Source organism: Colias eurytheme, chromosome 3, assembly GCF_061535395.1.
Source record: "Colias eurytheme isolate Ceu_HAF_F1 chromosome 3, ilColEury1 Martin Lab GWU primary, whole genome shotgun sequence".
NCBI classification, from domain to species: Eukaryota; Metazoa; Arthropoda; class Insecta; order Lepidoptera; family Pieridae; genus Colias; species Colias eurytheme.
The window spans coordinates 3084974-3111762 of record NC_142982.1 but is presented as its reverse complement, the minus strand read 5'-3'; the positions used below and the strand labels follow the sequence as shown (position 1 = coordinate 3111762).

At 33.0% G+C, this 26789-nt stretch overlaps 2 protein-coding genes across 3 annotated transcripts in view; both read left to right on the top strand.

Annotated features, from left to right (window-relative positions):
* Window positions 1-26789, top strand: part of LOC149909431 (uncharacterized) — an 80954-nt gene that overhangs the window by 50041 nt on the left and 4124 nt on the right. For both annotated transcript variants that reach the window (XM_090119402.1, XM_090119403.1), the window contains 5 exons: window positions 21119-21216; window positions 21997-22204; window positions 23745-23896; window positions 24269-24459; window positions 25782-25892. In XM_090119402.1, coding sequence (XP_089975528.1) covers window positions 21119-21216; window positions 21997-22204; window positions 23745-23896; window positions 24269-24459; window positions 25782-25892 — 760 coding nt within the window. The remainder of the gene's footprint in view (window positions 1-21118; window positions 21217-21996; window positions 22205-23744; window positions 23897-24268; window positions 24460-25781; window positions 25893-26789) is intronic.
* On the top strand, window positions 19415-21068 carry LOC149909432 (uncharacterized). Its single transcript, XM_090119400.1, has one exon. The coding sequence runs from the start codon at window positions 19794-19796 to the stop codon at window positions 20910-20912; it is 1119 nt and encodes a 372-aa protein (XP_089975526.1). The 5' UTR covers window positions 19415-19793; the 3' UTR covers window positions 20913-21068.

The following is a 26789-nucleotide window of genomic DNA, read 5'->3' as shown; positions in this document are numbered from 1 at the left end:
AAGATACAGATGATTAAACTTTTGTATTTTATATTAGTTTATATTCCTTATATAATACCTACATTTCGTGTTTTATAAATAGATAGAGCAGTATTCGCATTCATACATGTTGTTTTTGCTAATATGTAGTTAGTTTTGCTACATAACGGAAATGAAACTACATACGAAAAAATCTGACAAACCAAAAAATAAACATATCCAAGAATATATGAAAATATCTCATAGAGCTGCATTTCCCAATACAAAATAAGCTTAAAAGCAACAGCTATAATTATATTATCATTCAAAGTATTAACACACAACAGTATTTGATATAATGCAGCTCTATGACGGGATAATTCACCCGTGTAACCCGATCTTTTTTCGAACGAACGTCTACTCTGGCTTGGAAATGTGAATAGTATTATATAACAAAGGCGCTTCGAGCTATCTATTTCAGAGTATATCTATGTTATCTATACTGTACACTAGAGATTTTCAAACCTTTTTCTTGGACGTCCCTCTTGGAAGATTCTTAACAATGCCAATCTATAGGGAAAGGGAAAAGTAAGATATTATACTATGATATATCAGCATTTATTTAAAATAAGAAAAATGCACAAAACATTTATGAAAAAAAAACCATAAAAATATCTCTTAAATATACACCGCTTTGAAGCCATCTTTTGAGTCCTTGCGTGTGTTGTGTGTAGGGTTTATAAGGGGGTGCTATCGTCCACTTTGAGAAGCACTGTTCCAACTTACAAAGATAAAATGTTTTAGGTCACCTCGAGGCTTCAGCTGTGAAACTTTAACTGGATAACTTTTTGTTTTAGAACAATCTTTGTTTGAGCGTTGTCACAGTGGAATTTAACATGGCCTTTGTCGTGACTTCGTGATCTTTGTGACCCCGAGTGGTTTTAACACTTCTTTATATTGGTTTAAACTAGGTTCTAAACTAATGAATGAAAGATAACCTACTTGTATAAAGAGACGATTAGTTTTTTTTTTTTCGAATATATTTCCGGAAAAATAGTAAAATTCCATCTAGAAACATGTTCCCGACAGTGAAACCACATCTTAAGCTAGTGATCTACATTATTTTGATATCGACTTGATATTGCTTTTCTAAAGTCAATCGAGTCTGATGAAAACCGATAAAATAAGATTTATGTTACACGTTGCAATTTCGACCCGCATTTCTCGCTTCCTTTTCCAGTAGGAATTATACATTATATTTTTATTTATTATATCTTAACTTATAAGTTATAGTACAGAGAAATGCTTTCGTTACGTTTAATCAAAGAAGGAAAATAAAAATCAATTGTAGACTTACTTATTGTATGTTAACATTGTAAAAATCTTTCACATCCCTATTCATAAATCTTCAGTACGTTTTGGTAGTCTGCGATATTGCCTAGAAAACTAACGACTTAATCACTAGTAGTACCGTACCAATATTAGAGACATAACAAAGTCTCAATCATTCATGCCTTCATTAACTCTGCATATTTATTATTTACAATTTTTATAAGTTTTCATAAAGCTATTCTTTACATAACAATTTTTCAAGTAGAGCTTGGCAAATATAGACAGCTCATTAAATTTTACAGTCTGCGTCAGGAACATGCAGGTATAAAATTGACTGTAAAACATGAAAGTGCCTACGGGATACATTTTGGCCGTTTGCCAAACGCCCAGCGGGAATATTAAAGGTTACACGTATTTCAGGATCTTCCTAGTATTTTGTTTAAACTAGGATTAGGTTGCGTAAATGTCAGAGCATTTGACATGCATTATTCTTAAAAATTTATCCATTAAACTCATCAATATGGAGTGTTATAAACAGCGCATTTAAACCGCTTTCTCTCTTTCATTTTATCAATCTATAAATTTATGAAAGGCAAAACAAATTATCTTTTCAATTAATAGCAAAATCATACTTCTTCCGGTTTACATTCATTAGAAACTTTGATACCACATTATAGTTACTCATTCATCTAGATAGCATAATAAAAATACTCACAAAATTATAAGAAGCGATTTAAATAAGTTATGATGAAGCGCTTGGTACATCACCAGATGTCAACAAAAACGCTTCAGAGGATTCCATCCTAGTGCACTGCCGCTTTAAAATTATTTCAATTTTGTACGGTTGCATTTAAAATATAAATTATGTTTAAAAGGTTGTGGAATAACGAACCTAATTAACATGTTCGTATTTGCGGCTGCGATTTTTTAACATATTTTATGCAGTTGTTAAGTTTGTTTTTGTCATTTTCTGGATAGCAGGAAACTACCTTATAGGAGACCGTATATAAATAGGTAATAAATTAGTAAATAAGTGGCATTATTCGATTTTTACATAGTACTATATGAGAGGATCTTAAAAGTTATCATAGAAACTTTCTACATTAACACCTCTTTATCTGTAAATGCGATCTATTCTTGTTTAGGTGAGATACAGATTACTGACTATACTTATTATTTCATTAATTGCATTGAATATGAAAGTTACAGCTACAGAATTTTCTTGTAGGAATACATTTTATGCTCATAAATGTCTATTTCACAACCGCCATACTTGGTCAATCACAACATTTAATGCTTTCAATCTTTATTTGAGTTTGTTATTTATCTGGTTGGAAGCAAGCCAATGAATATTTTGAATGATGGAGATATCGATACACTTCGCTACTCTCGCAAAAGGATCACTCAGATGTTATGCGACCTTTTTAAACTAATTCGCAATATGCTTGTGGTTTATGCGAAAATATTGATATATAAATAGATAGATAAAACGTTTATTTGAAGAACACAAAATTACAAATAAGTTAAAACAAACAAAAAGCAAATACAAAATAAACAGACAGAGTTCAGCTTATTTCGTTGATTACGCTTTTATTGTGTATTAATTGGGTACATAAAAGCACGTAAGTGGATAGTTACAATCAGTCTTACGACCTATTAAAATCGATGTCCTTATAACCTAATCAATTACTTAGGCCTTGACGTATTCCCTAGGGTTTGTACAACGAAGAACCTTCTACACACAAGCGATCATAAGACAGCTTAACAATACATATTATATTATCTGTGACAATACTGTAAAACGTACGTGCCGCGCTATGTTTGGGCGCGTATTCCACTAACAAAAAGAAATAATCCCAAGAGCGGTGCGTTGGAATGCGTTTTAGTTCCGTGTTCCACAAATAGTTCCAGCGCATTCCGCTCGCCGCACGTTCCGGCATTTCAATGAGATTACCTAGCCGAATTGCGGATAGCGTTCGGAAATTTATATCGGTGGTTTGTGATTGATTCGTGAAATATGCCGTGTACTGACTATAAATGTTAGAATCATTTTTTTTTGTGTTTTCATTTATATGATGTTGGTGTTTTAATATTTGGTCTTGACATGAGCAATGATCGTTGAAGTGTTTAAACTTTGTTTTTAGTAAAATTGAGTAAACATTTTGAATGAGTTGATTCCAAAAACATTTTTTTGAGTAGTACATATACGACTATGTTTAAAATTTATCAGGTGAGTAATCCTATATCACAAACTGAATTTCTGGTGGAAAACATAGAAATAATATCAGATGTTTTACATGATATACCGATGTAGGTAGATTTAGAGGATCACTTACTACATCAGACGATAAGCCTACATTAATCTAGATAATAGACCTATGACGTCATACATGACGTAACCATATCGGCTATAACCCCGCGATTCGTCTCAAGATGGCCATCGAATATGACGCAAGAGAGAGCTCTAAAGGTATTCTATCGGTGAAAGCAAAATAAATAACGCGAAAATTGCTGTTGACTTTTTAGTCAAGCTTTTTATTAGTTTGAGAGTTGGGTTTTTATTCTTTGTGTTGATAATGTAGTGAAATTTTTCTATCAAATTCATAATCGATTATTTTTTTGTAGTTAAAAATTTTAATATTAAGGTCTTGTTAGTACATATCTATGTACGTACTTCTAACATTTGGATTAACAAAATATTATATTGTAGATTAGACTTTTCATTCATTTTTTGCATATCTACAAAGGCTTTAGATTTAAACTCTCAAATTAAACTCAGAAAAGGGTGAATACTTATTCCAATAACTTTACCGGAAAAGGAATAAACAATGCAACACAGATAAATCAAAATCCTTTCAATCCTATTTGCACCATCGTGTCACATGATACTATATATCAATGGAGACAATGTCCGCCCTGTGATTTAATTAAAAATAACTTACGGCTTCCCAGTGAGCAGTTCGCTGCACTTCGTAGCAGATACTCGTAGATGCGTGAACCCTTTGATGTTACGCGGATATAGATAACTGGATCACCCAAAGCGCTTTTATTTTGCGTTTAATCAATGATAAATTATTTTGAAAGATATTTTTGCGTTTTATCAATAAATGCAATTTTAATAGGGAAGTGTTAGTATGATTTTTAGTTTGCTCCAACATTACTTTAAGTGCTTTCTAGGACTATATTGTATTTAACTTGTAATCTATATAACTGTTCAATTTTAAGAACCGATTTTATACGGAAACAAGAATACTATTAGGACAAATATTAATACGATAAAAAGGACTATAATCACTAAGTTATTTATCTGATTTATTTCTTTATCTTCTACATATATTTGAAATGTGATATCCTACGTCGCAAGAATAGTTATGTACAGTAGGGAAAATACAAATACGTTTATTCCAGTATTTGTTTATCTTTGCATTTGCGTTGATAGAAAGCGGCCACCGCTTTACCGCGTTTGGCGGCAGCTTTGTACTACTTAGCGGAAAATGGCCGATTGCATCGAATTACTAAATTGTCTGTTTACAGTTGTCTTTATTGTGCCTTTATTGAGGTTTATGGTTTGTGCGTTTGTACCTTTGTTCTTTGCAAAGCTTGCATTAAAAATAGAGAAAGAAGTCAAATAGACATGCCGAAGTAACCTATTTTTTGCAGATTTCTTACAGTTATTTTAATGATGTTCACTTCATAATGAAGCAAATATGCTAAAAGAATTACTCCAATTACAAAATTTAGTTAGCAAAGGAAGTTTACAATTTTAAATATCCTCCTTATTGTTGTCAGCATTGGTATAGAAATAGATGGGAAGTTGATGGGCTACGTCTTCTTGCGATGCTAAACGGGAAGGAAATTAAATAGGTTATGTAAGTCTGTAGGTATGTGAAGCAACTCTTGTACTATAATATTACGTAGACTACGTGAGCTTTGTAGTCTAGATATATATTATCTGTGCTTTTAGTAAATTACCTCAATATCTGTTGATAGGATAAACATTTTACGAAAAGGTTATTTTTGTTTGTTTGAAAATTCTGGAGACAGACTGAAAGCTATACATGTAAAATAATATTGTAGTGTAACTGTGTATGTAAATAAGATTTATGTTGACTTTTTGTTGCCAATTTCCTGACATTACCATTGTTTTATCTTCACCTGCATACTTTACTAATCATAAAACGTTATTCTCTTAGTTAACGTCTCTACAATATTGTGTATGACTCCAAACCCACGTTTGTTTGTGTTTAAGATGCCAAAATCTCCATTATTATACAGCCTTGAGCCGAATGGCAGTAACTATCTAATTTATTTCTCGATTAAATCGGAACGAAGCTATTTATTTTATGGGAAATTGAATTATTGCATCCGATAACTTGCTGGAAATCATTATTTGTTAATTTATGACGGATACGATTATACAGTAACGAAGTTTATTGGACGATGTGTATCTTTATATTTAGTTAATAATATATCTAACTATTCGTGTTTAGTCCTATACATATATTTCTAGATTCTAATTCATCTATGAAAATGAAATACTTTCAGTATTTATACTAGATGTTTTCTTTAGTACCTATAAAGTATAACAATTAACAAACGATTATTTAAAGCTTATTATTAACTAGCTGTGCCGCGTGGTTTCACCCGCGTTGCTCCGCTCCTGTTGGTCTTAGCGTGATGATATAAATAGCCTATAGCCTTCCTCGATAAATAGGCTATCTAACACCGAATTTTTTTTTCAAATCGGACCAGTAGTTCCTGAGAATATAATACATATATAATAGTATACAAAATATAGTATACAAACAAACAAAGAAACAAACAAACTCTTCAGCTTTATAATATTAGCATAGATTAAGTTAAGTTAAGTAAATGGCATACATTTATAACTATGGAACTACGAATAAAATATTTTATTCGTTCTACATTTAGAGCGATTAAATAAACTTTATGATCTTCGATTTGTTGGATTCTATTCCGCTCTGATAAGCAGAATTACTATAAAAAATCACTATAAGATTAATAAATACATATATTAAGCCGGTTAAGTTCCATGTTTTAGTAGGTCAGATATTATATAAGTTATGTCTACCATACATAAAACACGGTTACATATAATTAACATAATTTATACCTATGTAAATATGTGATATAAACATCTAGTCCGGGATACATCGCCCATTTTTGCAAGTGATTACTATCAAGCTAATTTTTCGTGAGTAGCTTTATTTTGATGAGATGCCCAATAATTTCATGTACGAAACTCTCGATTGTGGTAGCTTACAGAGGTAACAAGGATAAAAATTTTTGATTTGACGGTTCTCAAATATTTATTACGCTATTTGTAGGACAATATGTCTGTTGAATTATATAAGTATTAAATAAGTGAAAATAAAAAAATCAGCTGGTTAGTAATCATTTATGATGACTTCGTTATCGATACACATTGGAAAGGGGGACTCTTTGATCAAACCATAGATTTTGTAGGACAAATATTTTTTCGAATAATTTAGATAATTATCTTGAGATTGAACAAAAAAAAAACATTCAGTTAGTAATTAATATTTGAGAACCATCAAATCAAAATATTTTATCCTTGTTTCCTCTGGTAGCTACCACAATCGAGAGTTTTGTACATGAAATTATTGGGCATCTCATCAAAATAAAGCTACTCACGAAAAATTAGCTTGATAGTAATCACTTGCAAAAATGGGCGATGTATCCCGGACTAATCCCAATTTGATAAATAAACACATTTGTTACTCTTTTGAAATTCTGCTTACTTATATTAAAAAAATTGTTTGTGAAGTCATCTTGTTATATATCGGATGTTTTTCTTTCATGTAAATTTGATATCTTGATTATCACCTAAGGGCTAGGATACTGTTTTCCCATGTGAAACCGCGACCTCAACTAGTTGATCATTATATAATTTCAATACATAATATGCAAGTGATGTTACAATGCAGCTAAGTATCAATGGAAACAAGGAAAAACGACATAAAATAAACAAATTAATATTTTAGTCGTGCGCTCAAAACACTATGTGTGAAATCTATCACAGTGTTTATACAAGTCACTACAAAGACCGTAATTCAAGGTGAACTGTCATCATTGCATATTATTGCAAAACTCGACATTTGTTTGTAAATCAAGGTTTTATTGAGACGAGCGAAAATCAAGTTGCAATTGAGTCGTGGTGTGCGTATTGATTGAGTTTTTTCGTTTATTTGAGGTCAGGTTCCATGACCAACTTTAAAATTGTACGTAGGTACTGTAATTTACGGTTATACGATAAAGAATCTTATTATGAAATATATACATACTTGTTCTTGATTATAATTTGAAGATATCAATTATTTAAATACACCTTTCATGAACACCCACACAAACATCGCATCTCATATTCATCATCGACATCGATGTTTCGATATTCACAGATTTATTACACGGAGTCTGAGAACAACGATATTTTCATTGTACATTTCATTTAACATATCCTACAGATAATTAAACATAAAATAAAAAATTATAATTTTCAAATTTCCGCCATAAATTTTTCAATGACAACATCAATTTCAAATTTTAAAAATGGAATGCTCGTGTACCTACCGCCAAATTTGCAATTGCTTTGTTTTTTTTTATTCGTTAGACGCCAGCATAACTTAATCTGTGCAGCCAGTAACAAAAACATAGTAAATTAGTGTTTACATTTTATAACGTCATCGTCTGATCATCTTATTACGTAATGACCTGAAAAACTTAGTCATTTGTTATAGTAATCAAGCTGGTTTAGCTTTAATAACACTGTTTAACAATTACCTATGCTGTTTGATTATCGTTATATAATAACTTGCTATGTTTATGGTCTGTTATTAAAGAGGGTATTGTGTTGATAATATTTCATTGTTTAATGCCGCCAATCGCCATACATAATTTGTGTTATCTGTTACCGCTTTCACTTGAAGTTGGCGGCATATTTTATATTTTATTATCATTAAAATTTAAGACATCAATAAATTATTAAGTTACAAGACAAACACAGCTTTTACCCAATTTCCGCTTTTAATTTCTCCGAATGTAAATAACATTTAACTTACTCATATCAAAAATAAAGAGCGCATAGAAGTTGCTATCAATGTTTTTGGAAAAAAAATTGTTAGCAAACAAAACACGGTACACAAACAACGGTACAAATTACGGTATTAGTCACTTCTTAAATATTATTTTATCGTTTAGTGGTATTCACTTGTCTGATACCACACTGAAAAGAATACAAAACAGTACTAAGATAAATTTGTTTCAATTACGAACGACTTTGATATTAGCGAAAGAATGTTTAAAACAAGAAAGAATGAAATTAAATTAGAATACCCACTTGAAAAATAGCATTAGCTTTTTTTTATCTAGTTGATTTTTTTTTCATAACACCACTTGGTGTACATAAGAACATCAAAGCGTACATGTTAAATGCAAGTTTTATTTTTTCAATCGCGTATACTCTTACATAAAACATTATATAAAGAATTAGAATTGCCAAGAAGCGCAATTTCACGACAAATTTTCCTTAGTCTAAAACGGTAAGGTAAGTTCTTATAGGATAAAACTGTAAAGTTTTACAAGCTCACATGTGCGCACTGCATATTATTTATAGATGCTGGCGACACCGCTCATTTGTGGCTTCCTTTGCCTAGAGCTGTCATTAATAAAGAAATAAAAAAAGTTCAGTCATTTGCCACATACGTAAACATAAGAGCTTAGCATAAGAGCATCGTTAAAGATCGTATATCAACACCACATCAACACTAATATTATACATAAAGATGTGTGTATATGAGTTTATCAAGAAACATAGGCTATTTTTTTCTCAAGTCGACTTGAGCGCAGCAGGAGTAAGCAGATAGTTATAAATACTAAGAGAAACAGGTACTTTTCATAATTTATTTAATACCAAAATATATAATGTAAATATTTGCTAAAAGAACTAAAAAAAGTCATAAATCATTTGCAAATCCAAACACCATTACGGTATTTTGTAAACAAGAGATTTCATTCCAAGTTTTAATTAGATTGCTTTGTTTTGCAAACGGTGAATGATTAAAAATGTGGCCCCTTTGTGTTGCTTTCATTGATGCTATTTTTAGAAAGAATTTATACACAAGCTATGATCAAACTCCATATTCGATCGATGCCAAAATCGTAAACCTATACAGTATTATAATAAATACAAAATAGGCGTTTCCAATATTATTATTATCAAGACAATTTGCACATAAATAAGAACTTATACTACCTACCTACGATCCTAGTTTCATGAATTTATAGACAGGAATTAGCCAATTTCTATGACACTTGAGCTCAGAGTATTATATTTCATGAATATGATACAGTAAGTAGGGTCAATTAATACAATTATGACTAATTTAATGACTGTCCAGTGTGTTACTACAAAAACAAAACAATTATAAGAATTGATATATGTAATTATATACCATTTAACAATGCATATAGTAGAAGTATGTATTGTTTAAAATGTATCGCAATTGTAAATTTTATAATCATTAAAAATTCGTATTTCTTCCTCTCGAATTCTTAAATAGTTCAAAAAGGCGGGAGGAAGCAGCCATTTTGTGACGTCATCGCACGGAGTCTAATCCTTTGGAATGCGTTGATATCGTGGGTGGCGGGAGGAATGCATCATGCACCAAAGATTATCGCGCCTTTAGCATTAAAGTCCCTGTTTCGTCACAGATAACGAACATAGATTGCATAACTTTGACGTTACTTGATAGTTTAGGCAAAGGCATTATTTGGACTTTGGGAGGTTCAAACTTCAAACTATGCAAGGCTAGATTGTGAAGATTCAAGTTGTCATTGCTTGTACCTAACCAAAAGCTTGAGTTTCACTACAAACGATTGAACATTACCTCACCTAAAACTGAAGTGTAGCTCCAATCGATTGAAATAAATATATTAATTGGATTTATTGTTGCAATTAAATGAAACAAATATCTATCTGTTTCCCATAGATTCATAGAGGCGTAATTGTTTTGCACATGTAGGCGCAATTGCAAAATTTTATGACCTATGCCTCATGGATTTAGACTTTATGTATCTAAAATAAGGTATATTTTCCCCCAAACTGGGTTATTTAGTACAGATTTCATTAGAACTTGCAACGCCATATGGCACAAAACCTACGAACGGTTTTGTATAATGAACTACAAGGTTTTTGTTACTGTTATTGTTTTCTTGGCGCCATTTTTGTTATAGTCCCCGATTCAATTTGGTAATTTAATCTAGAAGGACTATATTTTTATATTACGTAGCCTAGTTTGTATTCCTATATTTATATACCTAGATTTTTTTTTCTGAAATGCAATAATATACCAAACAAAATATAGTTTGTACAATAATAATTGAGTGCAGTAAATGAGACCAACGGTAACAATTCATACTAGGACCTCTGAGAAATGTGTTATCCTCATAAAAATATTTAGGACTTATTGTTACATGTGCAATTAATTATAAATAACATTCAAAAGTTTATGCTCGTTATTAAATCATTACACGTATTAACATAAAGAAACGTATATTTTATGGTCTCGCAAAGAAAGTTAGGCAAGGTTTTATGGCTAGAAACTACCGCAAGGTACTAGAAATAATAGTAATTACACTATAAAGTTTCATCATTTGGACTAACGTTAATAAAAGTTTGTAGAACAATGCCCTAATAAATTATTGATGAATATAATTATTTTCATTCATCAACATTTTTTTACAAATCCAATTTAATACTTTAATGCTGAAATAAGTCGCCGAAGACTTTACCTTAATTACGAGCATAATTTTTTTTTAGGTTTAACATTATTTTATTTTCATTAGGTACCTATGTCTTAATATTTTAATAATTATGAACTAGGTATTCAAATAATAACAACAAATTTATATTTTATTCACCCTATTTTTATGATAAATTCTTTTGTTACAGGTAAACCTTCATTTTTATCAGACCTCAGATTTTCGTAAGTGCCATGAGCCCATGAACCCAACATGCCCTACGCGTGCACTTAATTCGATGAGTTGCCCGGCATTTGATAGCCCACTTTATTTAATGATCTTTATTGCTTAATCGAAATTTATACTTTCAACTATTATTAAAGGATGATATGGGCATAGCCGAAAGATGTGAGTATGTTTTATGAATTGATAGACTAGAAAGAGACATAATTAAAATCAACATTATTATTTTAGTAGAGCTTACAGATTACATTTTTATTATTTTTGATTATCATGATAACAACCGTTATAATGATAATATCGTTTACCTTTATTTTGCTATAAATATATAAGCGACAAACTAAACTACTAGGTAACTAAACTACTAGGTAACTAAACTAACTACGTTACTATAATAGGACATGTAGATCGTAGAGCTACCTAAAAAAATAAATAACACTGCAAAAATACACTTCTAGTTTGAATAGAAAAAATTCCATAGACACGTCATAATTTAATTAAACAAATTAAAAAATATGAATCCAAAAGTACCAGGCTCTCATGAGCAGAGAGATGCGTAAAATTGTAAAGCGGCCAGTAATCCTGCGCTTCACGCTCCATTCAGGAGGTATTAGGTATTCAGAAGCACTCATTTCGGCTTTCATTCATGTTATGAAAGGACTCTTTAAGTCTTGGTACTCGTTCTAAGACATTGAGATGTCTTTAACACTTGGTAAATATTAAGAGCTTGCGTGTCGATATTCATGAAAATTTCACTAAATATTTTCTAATAAAATTTTTAGGACTTGACTTAATTTAAACTCACTAATATGATAGATGCAAGAAAAAAAATAGAGTTAGTAGCTTTAATCACTATGTATTGGTCCAAAAATTTCAATTTTGTGGTATTTGAGATAACGGTCTAGAAACTTGTCTATAACACTGGTCTGCAAAGAAATCCTCCTTTGAATAAAAATATGATAAACATGGAGATTTTAACATGCTGAATCTAGATCTGCTTTCATTTTTTTTGTATCACATCTAAATTTTTTTTTATTGTCGTTTTTAAATACCTCAAAATTCTGTATTGTTTGGTAGTCTCTCTTGCAATAATGCTATTTTATTCGATCTATATGATATTTTTCATCACAAAAACGACTTGAATTTATAAAACTAGAACGAAATCTACTGAAGACATTATTTTTACACTAATTTTTAGAGAATTTATGGGCTTCCGTAGTTCTCATCATGACTCCGCGGCGCTCAGTTCAAAGTAAAGTTTTAAGGTGACGGTTGATGATTTTATCCTAATATTTTGGTAAAATTTTTATATTGTACTGATAGTTGATACATTGATGAAAATTGGTGTATAATTTCAACCATAAAGCAAAATTGAATCACGTGTTATGGATTTTTAAACGACGCAACATTGAAAGCGCGAGTCTTTAGTGTGGTCTCTAAAAGACTGCAAATGCAGGAGCTTAGATAAGACTTCAATTATGAAATTAAGCAGACTAAAGCTGTAAAAAGAGTATCTGGTGATCACTATGAAATATTTCACCAGAAGTTTGAGAGGAGATACGGAAAAGCTAACTGAAAATATAGTAAAATATAGATAATAAGTTGGCAGCAAAGCTTGCTGATTTTACTTGATCGATTCGTCGCGAAACTCCTCATAAAATATTAAAAGAAAAGAAAACAACTGATTGAAACAATGTAAATAATATGTAATTATATTCTCTAATAGTTTTTAATGGTTTTTTTGACATTATTTGTAATATTTAAACCTAATTATTAAAATAACGATGTATTCTTAGAACAAAAAATTGGTTTCTTTCAAATTAAACCACAAAAAATCTAGACGTGATACAAATTTTTTAAAACTTAATTTCTGTTCAGAAGTATCACTTCTATAATAATCTTGTGCAAAAATAAGGAGGAGCGCGAAAAAAATTTTTTTTGCAGACCAGTGTAATTAGTCAGAATGACGTGCCGTGACTATCAAAACAGCGCCCTAAAGCTACGTAAGCATAATTTCTTCCATAAGCATAGATAATATGATAGTTGTATAACAGCTTTATTAACAAAACAAAACAATATAGATGGAATATTCTAGAAGAAAAAAAATCGTAACAACTCAACACGCGTGCAGTTCCCACATCCATACAATTTGTCATTCCTTGTCCATTCGTGGCCAATAAACATCATTCATCGTTAGCTCATACGGGACTATTAACCGGATAGTCGTAACTCGTAAGCGGTCAATTTATCCAATTGGCTATTCCACCACTTTATATAGCCGACAGGATATGGGTTAGGTGTCGATAGACGAAAGGTGACCTCCTAATTGTTGAATCGATTGAGTTCTTTTAAAATTAATATTATGTTGTTATCTACGCTTAAATAGTTATGCTTTCGTGGTTTGTAACGAGAGAAATTAGTAATGGATTGTGAAGTTAAAACAATTCTTATGATCATCAAATATGAACATACATGTCTTAGGTGCCTTGCTTGTTATTTAGATTTCTATGGTGCCTACTTTCTCTGATCTGCTCTATAATTCGAATGTGGCAGGTAATAATTTGAATGTCCCATCCAATGGTAATAATAATGGCTTGAGCAGTGAGCTATGTTTTAGACACGTTTTTACATCTGAACTTTTTACACTTACACTGAATAGGTACTTTAGTCAAATGCGAAGACTTGATTTTTGTATCTAGACAGATATAAAATAACATCACATATATAACATCACTATTCTAAATCTAAGTAATTTTATATGTAAACACTACATAAAAAACTGTTCGCGATATCACGCGCGAATGCAAAAACAATTAATAGAAACCAAATAAATAGAAATACAAACTCGCAAACAAAAAACAATACTCACATCGAGTTCACATATATGTTACCCAATATTTGCTCGGGGTCACTTTAACTTTAACCTAATACGTTAAGGGCACTTGTAAATTCACACGAGGTGACGTAAACTTTATTTACTTTTTATACTTATTTTAAGATCTTGAAATTCTTATAATATATTTCTCATGATATTACAAAATAAATTATATTTTTATTTATAAATTGGTAAGATTTTACATTCATTGCTTGACGTTGTTATTGTTTTTCATTGTAGGTATTGCTAGAATTATTATTAAGTTAATTTAGCTACTGCATACATACGTACTTATTGTTGCAGTCGTAGTTGCAGTATTAATTTTAATTTATCGTCTAAGTCTCTAATTGTAAATAATATTTAGTAGTGTACCTATTTAATTAATTGTTTAAATCCAAGGTTGTTAATTACTTAACAATTAGTGGAAAACGGTTGACTGATCATTATTTAATTGGAAGGTCTTTTTGTAATAAACGTTTTTCTTCCTTATTAATTCTCTTTAATAGTGGGCTAGGTAATCTTGACTTAGAAAAGAAATACCTACTTAAGATAAATAAATGTGTAGCACATATTTTATACGGAATTAAAATAAAAACAATACAAATATAGGTCATGTATAATGGAACAACAAACTACCTGAGGCAATAGATAAAACTAAGCTGTTAAAGGAAGGCGATAAAAACCTAGTACTTTTAAAATACATATATGTATTATCATAATAGCAAGTAGAAAAACAAGTATATATAGGTATACCTATTGTTTTATTTATGTATAAACATCGCGTAAATAATTAAAAAAAAATTATAAACCAACAATTAAATATAAATATTGTTTGATTCACTTTTAATCGTGGAAATTGGAATACACATCATATCTTTCACTTGATAGTTAAACGAAATAATATGAAAACGTTATATTTTATACCCGGCCATGACCAAATCACAACACGTTTAACCAAAATGGGATTTAGATGACATTATGATATACGAGACGTAATACAAATCATAATATAAATCAGCAGCAACAGATTTGTCACTAAAAAATAAACTAGCTTACCGCCCGCAGCTTCACCCGCATGCTCTTAAACTGAAGAAATTATATACTAAAACCTTTCTCGAAAGCCACACTATCCATTAGAGAAAACAGAATGAAAATCGAATCAGTAGTTTTTGAGTTAATCGCGAACAAACAGACGCAACGGGTGACTTCGTTTTATAATATGCTGTGATAATAAAACATCTTATTTCTTTTAAATAATACATAACAATGAAAAGTGGCCTATTTACGTTATTTTATTATAATATCAGGGATTGCGGCCAACTACGGTTCAGTTGGTATCTCCATCTCGGTGAACAATAGATTTTAATAAAGTTATACTTCTACTATGCTGTATATAGGGTGTTTGGAGTTGAATAGATTGAAATATAGGGTCGTATGAACTAAATAACGAAATTACCTACTACATTAATGACAGTGAAAATAATTATACATATTATGTAATTAGAAGATGAGTACAATAAATTGACCTTTAATTTTAATTTATGACTTATAATTATATGATGCCCCTTAATTATTAAAGAAAATAATAAAATAAATTCGAAATATTAAAAAAAACAAGCAGCTAGCAATGTACCTACATTAATTAAAAAATATATCTTTTTCTGTTTATAATTATTCCTCGAAAAATGGTGTAAGGATGTGACAAATTTTCCTAAAATAAACTTAATGCACGAGCTAAAAATAGGCCTCATAGAGCACAATACAATGAAACAAACGTACAAATAAATTCACCCTAAGTTCTATGGGGCGTAGGGTTGCCACACATAAATTCCATATCTGTATTGCAATAAAGCTGTAAACACTTAATCCTTTTAAAATACAACGAGTTCAACCGTATAAAGGTATTTAAACCATGGGAACGTTTGCACTCAGCCCTATTTTGCCCCTATACAATACACGGTGTACTTGACTTAATGAATTCCTTGCCGTCCTTTTGTGGTAACCGTACGATAAGAGGCAATGTACTGTAATATTAGGGTTGCCACTTTTAAACTTTTGTATGAGCAGTTACGGGTTTAACGTTAATGCCGAAGATATTTGGTGCATTTGTTGATTTTACTATATGTAGCATGTTTCATAAGACATTGTCAAAAATTTGTAATGATGTAGAAGCGGTAAAGTACCTGGAAATATAACTATTTGTGTCTTAACTAACAACATATTTTTATAACTTATTAAAGTTAATACCGAAAATAAATTATTGCAAGGTTCGCCGTACAATATTTTGTTTAATTTATTCATATTTTTAATAACATTGAACACACAGCCCTAAAAGTAAACTTCAGGAGTTATTTCCTAGGGAAATGTGGCAAGATAAGGAAAGTTACAACGCGTGTTAGTTATCTAGCTGTATGTGGGTTACAGGATATTTACGGCACAGCCAGAATGAAACACTAATATATTGAGAAATACACGGAAATGAAATGCACTAGATTTCGTACTGAAAATAGTTCAAACTTCATTACATTAGGTATCTATACTAATATTGTAATGCTGAAGAATTTGTTTGATTGAACGCGCTAATCTCAGGATTTTTTTTTTTTTTTTTTTTATGTTATGGGAAGGCAAACGAGCGGACGCACTGCCTGGTGGTAAGCAGATTGCGTCGCCCATAAACCATAACAGAGGTTATGGTTGTTGCCTACCAGGATAAAGGGATTTGGAAGGAATTATGGAGAAAGGGGCGAGGATGGGAGGGATTAAGGATAGGGGAGGAGAGGATGGGTAGGGGATAGGAAGGGATGTGGGCCTCCGGACCCCTCACTCACCGTACGGAACGCGACAGTAAACTGTCACTATGGCGCCGATATTCTGTGAGGGTGTGGTACCTTCCCCGGTGCGAGCGTGGCCCAGTTCGTGCCGAAGGAAAAAATGTTTCGGTGTTAGATAGCCCATTTGTTCAGGCTATAGGCTATAGATCATCACGCTAAGACCTTAAACCGCGGGGCACAGCTAGTCTTTTAGAAGCCCTGACTCATCCTCTTTTAGAATTCATCCCGTAATGTTGCAATCATGCAAGCTATTAGAAGAGAAACAGAAAAGAAACCTTTATTATTAGATAAAAGCACCACAGACTATAGTACGGTAAGTTTAAAGTTATGACAATTAAATAATGCCTCACATTGTTAGATAGCTAATCCTACGGCCAAAAACGTACTCTAAAAAACAATCATCATACCATTATAGTAATATTATCTGTGCTATTTAGACTAAAAAAAATAAAAATTTATTCAGATATTCATCAACGGAATTAATCGTTTATTTGCAATCAAAATATTTTCATAACTTATAACATTTTTTATAAGTACCTACCTATTGGAATCAAAATAATCACTTTCACGACCTGGCCTTCGTGAAATTGGAGAGCTCTATAAGAACATACTAATTGATGTTCTATAAATTTTATTTAATTAATACGATGAAATAATTACTTATATCATCATGTTGTATGCATGATAAATAGCATATTTTTTTAAATGAAATTAATTGATTCTAAATTATTAGACCACATTTTAGTGCGCTTGCGTACTCACTTGTTATTGTAATATTGTTACTGGCGATAAATAAATTCGTAAATCTATGAACCAAACAAATATTATGTAAGAATTTATGATTTATTACATGTAATTGTAAAACTGAAGAAAAGTGCCGGTCGATTTGGGCTAATGCCAATTATCGAATCCAATGTCCAAATGCTTTATATCTATGATCGAATAAATATTTATATTTTAGTCATAAAAACATAAACAAGAAAAATCCATGCATTTCTGATCATATTTGTGTTGTATACCTAACCTTTATGTCTGTTATAGTTTGCTTTTCAAACTAAATGCATTGAAAAATAAACATCAGAAACAACGTTAAACAAACGTCTAATAACAACGAATTTTGAATAATACACATGCCAAAAAATGCAACCACAGAGCAATTTTTAAAAGTTGTATCATTTGACCCTTATTCTGGTTCATTTAGTTCTTCACGGAAGAAAACCATTAAAACGCACGCGTATTATGCAATTCCAAAAAGTTATATAACGCATATTACTGAGACCATGCTAATGATGGCAATTAGAGTCCCACACGTCTTAGACGCGTTGTTGTAACATCTAATTAGCTCGCCCTCCTCGCAGGCTCAAATTAGGTCGGTATTGTCATGAGACAGTGCTCTATACGCTCAACATTTTACTGGAAATAAGCGCTCCAGGCGTTACCTAACATTCTATTATACGATAATTGAACTTGGGCCATGTTATCATATTTAGTTTAACGTGATAATCAAAGATGGATTTCATAAAATCGAATATTTATATTAAGAAAGCGGATGACAAATAATTTATTTAGAATCTGTTCGAAACTAAGCCACGCCCTCCACAAAGGTCCTATTGTAAATGTCAACTTCGATCACTTTTCCTGATCTCACCTTCGACATATAAAACGTTACATGCGAAGCTTTTAGCTTTGTGCTTTCTGTTGCGAGTTTTGCTCAGTGAACGACGCAGCACAAAGGAACAATGACAGGAGGAATATTTACTATGAGCCAGTCTTTATTTGCGACTGAAAGACTTTTGATAGATGTACACATTGCGATAGGACATTTCTACGTTAGTATTGTCGGAGGCACGAGAGCTGGTCGTGAGGGTGTGTGGACGCATGCGCGCAGTCCAAGGACACTGACAGTGGCTCAGTCGGTCGGGAGGCATCGCCGCGGATGCCTGATCACTAATCCATACTCTCCATGGATTACGATGCGGAGTGCCGCATAGATCGACTCGTAAGACCGACCCGAGGACCGCATGCCAGGTCCGCCGACCGCAGCACCAGGCCGCAGAGCGACCCTAAGCACGGAAGCCCCACGGGCGCTGCGATTCAGCCTTGTAATTGGATTTTGACGTTCAATAAGCTAACGTTAACTGTGCTGATTTGATTGGCGAGCGCTTTTCGCTTCGATATCGCTTGCTTATCAAAGTTCCGCTTTGTGTAGATGCTTTTAATGTTTCCAAAAATTTGATCTTCTTACGTAATACATTATGAAATGGTTGTTGCATCGTCCTAGTACAGTGTGGGCTTATGAATTAAAAGACAATCGGAAATAGTGATAATGACGTGTTGGGAAAGTGTAGGATTTCTAGGTCCTTGCGCGCTTCTCGCGTCATCTGCTATCAGGGTGAGTTTTTATAAGTACATAACTAAGTTCAAGGTCGCGTTCACGTTACGATAAATATTCGTACTATTCCGTTAAGGGCGCTTTACACTAAGCATTGCGTGATTAAACTATCGAGCTTTTTTTATCCGCATCATTCCATCGTTGATAATGAAAGATTAATTTTGTATCCTTTTAACGATGTTTTATATAATTACTTCCGTGTTAACATATTATTTAATTATCCAAAGAAACAATGAATGTTTTCAAAACACGTCAATTATTATTCTTAATGAATGACCCAAGTTCCATAAAAACAAATATCGCGTAAATATTTGCATTTCTTAATGATATATTAATAGGGGTATTGTTTTCATATCAGTTCAGTTGAGTTTTTGATCGAACCACGATGGTATCGATAGTGTTGCTGACCACAGAAGAAGTTTTACAAAGTAATAGATTTTGGTTATGCTTGGACACAATGTGGATAACTGAAGACTTGGAACCGTTTGAAGAAGTTAAGCCGGAATTCGTTTTCTCAAAGCCACTTCCGAGAGACGTGTATTATGCTAAGTATCCTGATATACCGAGAAGCGAATCTGAAGACGAAAACTCATTAAGTGTTGATGGTTTTAAAAGAAAACATCACGAATGGAAATCCAAAATACGAATTCGTAAAATAGATTCGAGAAGATTTTCCAGTCAATCCATGTATTGCATGAAATCAAGGAATTCTTCAGCTGTCGATCTTACTAGGAGAGTTACGTCACTGGTATATGCAAATGATGTTAAAATTTCTCCAAACATTTCAACGAATAGTGAAGATAGAGTCCGCGATTTTTTCAATCGATTGATTGAAAGCATTCCGCCTCCACCTTTAGAAGATACAAGTGAAGTTGACAAATCTATTTTAAAACCTCCAGTTACGGATAATGAATTCAATGATTTTGAATTACCAGACTACAGTGAATTTGTCGACGACAATATGACTCGAATGAATAACAATTCAACACAAGGACCTTTCACATCTACAATTAAAAGATCCAGTCGCAACGTGAACTTTATAAGTAGCACGAATTCATTAAAAACGAATTCAGATTGTTGCGATTCATGGTATGAAAGCATATACGGCGTGTCAGACATAATAGATGGTCCTTCTGATGGCATGCATGCGATAACTAATGAGTCAGACCGAATGTCGTGGTCTGATGTTATCAATATCTGTGAATTAAGTGACAATTTGTTGATAAGTAGAGAGTCACTAAATTCTGAGAAACTTATAAGTCAATATCGACGTGAAAATGATCACATTTCAAGTATATCTCAAGAAAACGAAGACATTGCATATGAAATATTTGTTATAGATAAATTAAACAAAACTCTAAAAGCGTCTGTGCCTGATTCGTCTCCTTTAGATTACTTTGACGATTACAATAACTGTGTTACTTTAACCACGCCAAATGCTTTAATATTTGGAACGTTTTACCGCTTAACTCCAAACGAAGAAGATTCGGTAAATGCGGCTTGAAATTGGATGGTCTAATTCATTTTATTCACTGTACAAATGTGATGCTAAATAAATATTTAATTTAAAAGAATCTATCTTGTTTCTTTGTTTCTTTCTATCTATATTTGTTTTATCTATCTTCTATGATTTTGTAGTAAGTAGTTGTCCTTTTTCATATAAATCCTATTATTATTGGGGCTTTTCTGATGACAATATTTTTGTTTTAGCCTCCTGAGAACGAATTGCAAAAGAATTCGGATCGTGTCTTATCGGAGCACGAGTTGAGGGTACAGAGATCGCTGCAGAAACTCAATGTTCCAGAATGGTGAGTTTATTTTCTTTTACCATATATATTTTCCTTCTAAATAATCGTTGAAATATCTAAGAGTTATTTTAAAATAAGCGATATTCATAAATTTCTTAAAACATAAAGGTGCTTAAGTGAAATAATAAACACGTGCTTCTCATACAATATGTGAATACATTACTCGAACCAAAATAGATTATATTGCACCTGTTGACCACCCTCTAACCGATGTAATTCATAAATTTTCAATCTAAAACAAAGTTTCTTCAAATTCTATACAGTGAAAGTTACTTAACATTGCGTTCCTACATAACAATGATGTTATTTTAATCATAGAAATATATCAGAAATGTGCACCGGAAAAAGGGTTGCTTTATAGGATTACTTTGAATTCTATAAATATCCTGAGTGGGAACAGATAAAATTTGCCGTACATTTTATTTAGAATACGTGGGTGAGTAAGTGGGTGTTGAGTATTTTGATACGAAACAAATTAAAACGTGCCTCGAATATCCTTTATATATGTGAGATTACAATTATTATATAACACATTGAAAAGGTAGACAGAGTTGGAATTAATTTATATTATATGCAGCCATAATCTGTTATAATAAATTTATAATATTAAAAGGACAAGAATGTTGCTAAAATTTCCTTATTACAGAATCTAATTCATATTTACTATTTAGTTCAATCACATAGTAGACGATTAACTTTCGCTTCACAGCTTATTTAGTTCCAATCTTATCAATAAATTTATTGTGACTTCGCCAACAAAAGAACCATTTACAATTAAAGGTACAAAAACGCGCCAGCCCCCCGCGAGGGGTTCCTCCTACGCAAGCGGCTCTCTGACGCCTCCTCAGCAGCGCGGTGGAGCGGGCTCAACTCGAAGACCACCTCGCTGGGCAGCCTGGGGGCGAACGCTCAGCCCCCGCCGCCGCAGCTTTCCCCGCATACTACCAGCTTTGGGAGGTGGTCCACGAGTCGGCTTAACTCCAATCAGGTAAGATTGAACCTAGGATGGAACGTAGGTACCTATAGTTCGATTCAAACTTATTGACGGTTCTGAAGTTAGGTGCAGGTGCGAGTGTGCACAGGTCCCTTAACGTCCCGCTAATACCTAAAATTGTTTTCCGCGCATCGGATCGTACGATGCTCCGAGCTGCCATTAAGTTTGAATCGTACTATACCAGCTTTGGCAAGTTGTCGACGACAGAAAGCCTCATTGTAAATTAAATTAAGCCAAAAAGGTACGATAAAATTGTACCTGTAATTATCTTGTTGATATTTAGTTTCATAGCATTCAAATGCTTTAAATATGATAAATTTTTAAAGAATAGAAATAAATCGCTCGCGGGATTCGAAGAGACGCGGGTTTTCTATTTATATTTTTATTTTCATGTCTAGACGATAATGAAAGATCATTTTGCCAACATTAAATGAATATAAATTTAATTGTACACTTTTTGTAGTTTAAATATTATTATTATGACATTGTTACAGTTACAGAATTAAACGTAAAAGTACATTGTGCATAGTCTTCGAGTACCTAATAGCGTGTTGTTACGTTATATAAAAGTTTCACAATATGTACTATATATTTTATATTATAATTAATAACGACGCGCAATAATAAGTAATATATTACATTGTTATGTCTAATTATTCAATCGTCAGCTGTTTTGAATAGTGATTAGCTTATAAACCATAATTAACGATATTTTCACCAGATCGTAAACAAGAGTGGCCTTGATAATGAATATTCAAAACAAATTATGTACAAATTAACATATTATTAACATGTATTGTTATGCACGGTAGCTTCTTACAGTTTCAGTTCTCTTTTTACCGCCAAAAGTAACAGTCATGGTTAGTTTAGTTTATATTCCAGTACAATTAAACAGTGATTTTGAAGTTAGGATAGAGTGAGATATTTTTAAAGAATAGATAAATTATATTGTAAAATATATAAAATATGATGTATTTTCAAAATAGTGAAAATGTATCTTATTGGTTCGGCACGTCTCTCTCTAATAAATTAGCAAGTAAAAGGGTTGTAACGTCTTTAAAACAAGATATTCCTGTCTCCCTGTTTCATGCATACGTATCCGTGCAGTTGTTTTTATTAAACGTCTAATTATTATGTAGTTACTATTATTTATCTTAGGTCAAGTCCCTCGTGTCCTGTCAGACCAATAAATTTTTTCTGTCTCCACTAGGAAGCGAAGCCAGGCCCCTCGGTTCTATGCTCTCGCGTTAACCACTGTACCTGGGAGGCGGTCGATAAATATACGTAACTATAGCTGCTCCGCGCGGTTTCACACCCGTGGCTCCACCCCTGTTGGTCGTAGCGTGATGATATATAGCCTATAACCTTCCTCGATAAATGGGCTATCTAACACCGAAAGAATTTTTCAAATCGGACCAGTAGTTCCCGAGATTAGCGCGTTCAAACAAACAAACTCTTTAGCTTTATAATATTAAGTATAGATATCTATTACCGAATATTCTACCCCATTTATATCTATAAAACGTACTTCCAGACGTCACCATGCTCCTCCACCCGTAGCAGCATCCGCGGCACCAGCCCGCTCTGCTCGCCCTCCACGCGGTCTTCCTTCAGCGCGCGACAGCCCTACTTGGGCTGGAGGAGCCAGGAGCGACTGAATTCTACACCTAGGACACCGCATGAAAGGTGACTTATTTTGTTTATTTTAAATGGCGCATGAAAGGATGTTTTTTAGTGTGATTCATTTGTGTTTGAAGGAGTGTTAAATGTTAGTAGAAAAGTAGTAAATGTCCGATGAAAAGTGACCTATAATTTTGTCGCCAAAGTAAACTTGATTGCTGGTTCTTTAATTTGTGAAGAAATACATCCCATATATTATATGACAATTGTGTAAAGACGATTATTTCGTAAATTATATTGTTTCTAATAATTGAATTAGATATCTCATAGCAGAAGTATGTTCAATAGTCATCTAAAATTCGGGTAATTAACAAATAGGTGAATTACTGGGTATTTAAATAGAAATTTGCAAAAAGTCCAAAAAATATCTCCTTCCAGGCTAGCATCATCGCTGCTCCAACAGTCCGCGTCAAGCAAAGCGTCAGACGAGATCCAAACATCGATCAAGGAAGTGACGTCAGCGATAGTGCACTACGTGTCGGGTCTGGAGCCGGCCAATGGGGACGCAGATCCGGATGTCTCGCCGCGCTCCAGTCAGAAGCTGTACTGGTTGGAGAGCTCGTTTGTTGGTGAGAATAGAGTCTATAGAGCACACTGCACAAGCGACTATAGTCAATACTATAGCTTCTGTACTGCGATGTCTTAACCTCTCAACCACCGAGAGGCCAGATCCGAGCGCGACACAATAGATTTTCTATTGAATCTGTGATTCCGGGGCCTGATGGATTAAAGATATTTAAAGTTAAAAAAATATCTATTGGTCAAAAAATAAGTACGAAAATCAATAGTGTGGCAAAAATGCCATTGTGTCCTTTGGAAAAAATAGAATCAACTATATGATGCTGTTGCCTTTAACAACACAGCACTGATTTACAGTGGCCCCCATGCTTTGTAGGACAAGTCCAGTAGCTACACTCAAACCAGGGGAACCATTTAAGACGTTGCGTTATAGTAAACCTATTCGGACAGAATGTGGTGTATACGTATAGTGCTAGTTTGATTGTGTTGGGTTTCGAGAATGTTCCTCTTGCTAATTTAAGCTATTTATATTCATTGCATTGAATATTTCCAATCACTGATTGATTTCAAATTATCTGATGTTAGACGACGTACCTATCGTAGGTTCTTGAATTAATTGCCGGAAAAACATCAACAAGTTTAATTGAACATAAGAATGCATGTTCATTAGTGTTTGGTCATTATATTCGTGTTGTTTTTGTTCAATGTCAAAGATCAATGTCAAGACGTTTGCTATAAATATAGTTCTCATTTCTTAGTGCAATCTCATTAACCATAACGACTAAAATCCTGTGCGTTCTTATTGCATAACCTATTAGCACAAGCCAATTAACAAGAGTCCTGCAAATTGTATTACTAATTAAATGGTAAATATATGTTATGACGATTGGAAAGTGCTTCTAGAAATCTAATGGTTGCCACATACGCTACGATATACCGGAACATGTGTGGGAATAGAACTGTGCAATTGAACCTACCTATGTAGTATGTACGGATGACCTGCGCAGATATAGGTACCTATGTCTCTCCGGTAGACCGCAGCGTGTATGACGTTCTTCTAATTAATTAAATTCGCGTGTCGTGGTTTTTGTAGTTAAACTTCTCCGAAACGGCTTGATCGATTCTCATGACATTTTGTGCATATCAGGTCTGAAATGATAAGAGTGAGACAGAACAATGTTTGATGGGACAGATAGTTAAAAATAAAAATTAAAAGAGTAAATAGAGTATATAAAACTTTTTTTTTTATTGTTCCAAATAAACAATTTTGAATTTGAATACAACTGTTTTGTACGAAAATAAATTTGTACCTATTTTGAACTGTTAAGTGTATTTTAATAAGTAAATGTTTATATTTAAATGTTATCCCCAGGAACGAAGCCGCTAGAATCTCCGCAAACGCCCCTGGTAGTAACGGAAGCGTTGCCGCCCCCCCACCCGCGGCCCCCCTCCTCCCTCCGCCTCGACCACCGCGCGGCGCCCGGTGAGCGAGCGTGACCACTACACTGTACATTGCAGGCTTCACACATTCCTATAAATGCGTGTCAAGCACACGTGTCAGAAGTGAAACTTTTGCAAGATTCAAATCGTTACTGAAGTGACGGTGTTGCCATGACGCAAATTGAAAATGTTATTCTCAACGCGCCTAAAGTTTCACTTCAAAACACGTAGAATACGTATGAACTGAAGTAGATGCGGTCTATGCAAACTAGCAGTTAAACCCGTTCCGCGTTATCTAGATAAACATTCTACACACATACATAGTAACGTATGCATTCACGTACTCCGTAGCGAGACAAAGATAGAATATACATTTAAACAACTACACAACGCAACTTGGCCAAATTAGCCGACTTAAAACGGAACGTGTTTATACGCGTATGCCGCTTCTACCTCAGTTTATATATGTATTCTAAGCAAAAACCGACATGTACTCCAAAACGTTAACATTGACCATTATCCCCATACAGTACCTGAACGATTTCTTGAACCTGCAATGTCTATGTACCGTTTTGTGTTAGTCTATGTGGATTCGAGTCGTGATTCGTATTTTATTTTGTGAGATGTAATAGAGCTTTATATAAACTGTTTTTAAGACTCAGGACCATTCACCTGTGTTATTATTGTTTGTTAATGCACAATTTAAATATTATACTTTGTACAAGTGATTTTTTGCTTATGAGCACCGGCTTGTAGTGGCTTTATGACGTCATTTCATGTCGCTTCACTATATCACTATATTTTGACTTAAATTGTTTACAGACGAAAAATATAGAGTTAAGTGTTGCCAATACTTTGTTTTTTTTACATTTTTGGTTTATTGAACTAAGATTTTTTTAAGTACAGCGGAAAATATTGCAAGCACAATTTTATTGCATTT

Coding starts and splice junctions, on each gene's coding strand:
- LOC149909432 (XM_090119400.1), top strand. CDS start 19,794: ATGGTATCGATAGTGTTGCTGACCACAGAAGAAGTTTTACAAAGTAAT.